We start from the raw sequence: 2199 nt of genomic DNA on the forward strand, positions 1-2199 counted from the left end.
ACTAGCGCAAGGGCACATCCCAATGAGCAGGCTTCATCACCGCCCGACAGATCAAACAGGAGCTCTGCTGGTCCAACCGCTCTTCTCTAAGTGCTTCTAGAGTGTTAGGAATTCCGATTTTACCCAGAAGTCCCTTGGGTTAAGCTGTGCCCACGCCCGGGCAGCAGTGGAAACCAGACTTGGTACTGCCCTCAAGGTCGTCTCCGAAACCCTCTTGGGCCGTTCCGTCCGCGGAGTAGCAATTGCCTCGATGGCAGGGCGTTGCAATAACGTCTGGAAAGCTGACAGGAGACTTTTCGAGAAAGAAAAGGTAATTTGAAGTGTTCTTCGAGGCAGGGGAGAGGATCAAACGACAGCCTATCTTTCCACAGAAACCTGAGGCCCCGCGCAAACCTTTCCTGGTTCGTGGGAGCGGGAGACGGCACCGGTGACGGGGCTGGGCCACACCGCGGACTACAAACCGGGGGATCCTGGGGACGGAAGTGACGTTGGGCGCAGAGCATGCCGGTCCCCGGCGGGCTTGCTCGGCCGTCGGCCTGTTCGCGGTCCTGGGCAGTGGGCGCTCCCCGGAGTCGGACCTGGTGTGCTCTTTGCGTGCACGGACCACACGTTAAGTTGCCCTTGGTTCGAGTCCCGCGCTACGTGCTGCGCGGCCGTGCACAGGCGCGGGGATCCGAGCGCCGGAACCTTAGCTGTCGCCTCTCCGGCGCTGCGCACCTGTGCCGCCGAGCATTTTAAGGGAAAGCCGGGCTTGCCGGTAGGTAGCAGGACCAGAAAGTGAGGGGGCGTCTGTCAGCCGGGGTCTCCGCTTTGGCTGGAAAGTGATGTGCAGTGAACTTGGACGGAGAGAAAGCAACGTGGGAGCATGGTCTGCAGACCGGACTTCCGAGCCGGTGTGCGGGCACCGTGGGGAAGGGGTCGGGGCGCAGAACTGCAAGTGGAGGCGAGGTTTACCCGCAGCCAGTCAGTGTCCCCAGAACGTTCGCACGAAACGGTAAAGCCAGAGCCACTTCATCGTCTCCGAATCGATTTTAAAATTCGTTCGACAAATGTAAAAATACGCCATTTCCTCCAACCGTAGTTTCCGTTCCTTATACAGTAATACGTATTTGTAGTTAAGTAACTGCTTAAGAATTTGCGATAAATCACAGATGTGCTCTGCCTTGAGGATTATGGGTAAAACATCTGTTTGGATGGAACACATGTTAATCAGACTGGTGTTTTAAATCTAGCCAGCTGGCAACCATGAATGAATGGATGAAGAAAAGCCCTGTAGAATGGCAAGATTACATTTACAAACAAGTCAAGGTGACAGCCAGTGAGAAGAAGGAGTATAAAGGGTGGGTTTTAACCACAGATCCAGTCTCTGCCAGGTGAGTATGTGTCGCATTTCCCTGAAACATGACATCCATATGTATTGCCTGTATATATGTATGTCCAAACCTAGAAAACGTAAATGAAAGGCTAGTATTCTCATATAATAATTTCATTTTCCCAGAATCTAAGTCCAGTTTAAATTCTGGATGAATCTGTCAGACAGCCAGATACTTGGTTGGAATCAGAAATGTAGCGCTTACTACATTTTTAACAGAAGATGTCATACATATAGAAGTGTTCTAACACTAACCTTATCCACTTGAAACTTCAAATAATTTTCAAGCACTGTACCATTTTACTTATAAATATCTCCATGTATTTTTAACAGATAAATAAATATAACCACGCGACCATGGTAACTTCTAGCAAAGTTAATAATTCTGTTAGCTCATTCACAAGCTGAGATCCGATTTTCCTGATTGTCTCAAAAGTTATCTTTTTAAGGTGGTGGAGAAAAGAAAAGTTATCTTTTTGTATTGGCATTTAGATCCTGAGGTTTGATTAGTGTCTGGTTTGGGGTTTGTTTTTTTTCCCAGGAATACTTCAAAGTTTATAGACACACACACTGTTTTGGGGGATCATTTTAGATTTACAGGAAGGCTGCAGAGGAAGTCCAGCATATACCCTTTGCCTAGCTTCCCTCCATGGCACCATCTTAACGTCATCCTTGTGCATGTGTGAGCTGTCATAATTTACCAGAACTAAACCACAAACTTGATGTGTCCTAGAAGCCGTGTGGGATCTCACAAGTTGGTCATAATGTCTACTTCTTGTCCTTAGCTGCCAAAGAGTCTGTTCCAACTCCTCCTCACCCTATGGGAC

At 48.7% G+C, this 2199-nt stretch overlaps 1 protein-coding gene across 2 annotated transcripts in view; it reads left to right on the top strand.

Annotated features, from left to right (window-relative positions):
• The first annotated feature begins 206 nt into the window (after positions 1-206).
• GEMIN6 (gem nuclear organelle associated protein 6) overlaps positions 207-2199 on the top strand; it is a 4924-nt gene continuing 2931 nt past the window's right edge. The window contains exons 1-2 of one of the 2 annotated variants that reach the window (XM_045287011.1): positions 207-310; positions 1233-1373. In XM_045287011.1, the coding sequence (XP_045142946.1) occupies positions 1246-1373 (128 nt within the window). In that variant the 5' untranslated portion in view covers positions 207-310; positions 1233-1245. Of the gene's footprint in view, positions 311-525; positions 758-1232; positions 1374-2199 lie in introns of those variants that run through there. The other variant, XM_004711120.3, reaches the window with a different exon arrangement.

The sequence above is a fragment of the Echinops telfairi genome, unplaced genomic scaffold (assembly GCF_000313985.2).
Source record: "Echinops telfairi isolate 266 unplaced genomic scaffold, ASM31398v2 ScPeMD7_10;HRSCAF=50, whole genome shotgun sequence".
Classification (NCBI taxonomy): Eukaryota; Metazoa; Chordata; class Mammalia; order Afrosoricida; family Tenrecidae; genus Echinops; species Echinops telfairi.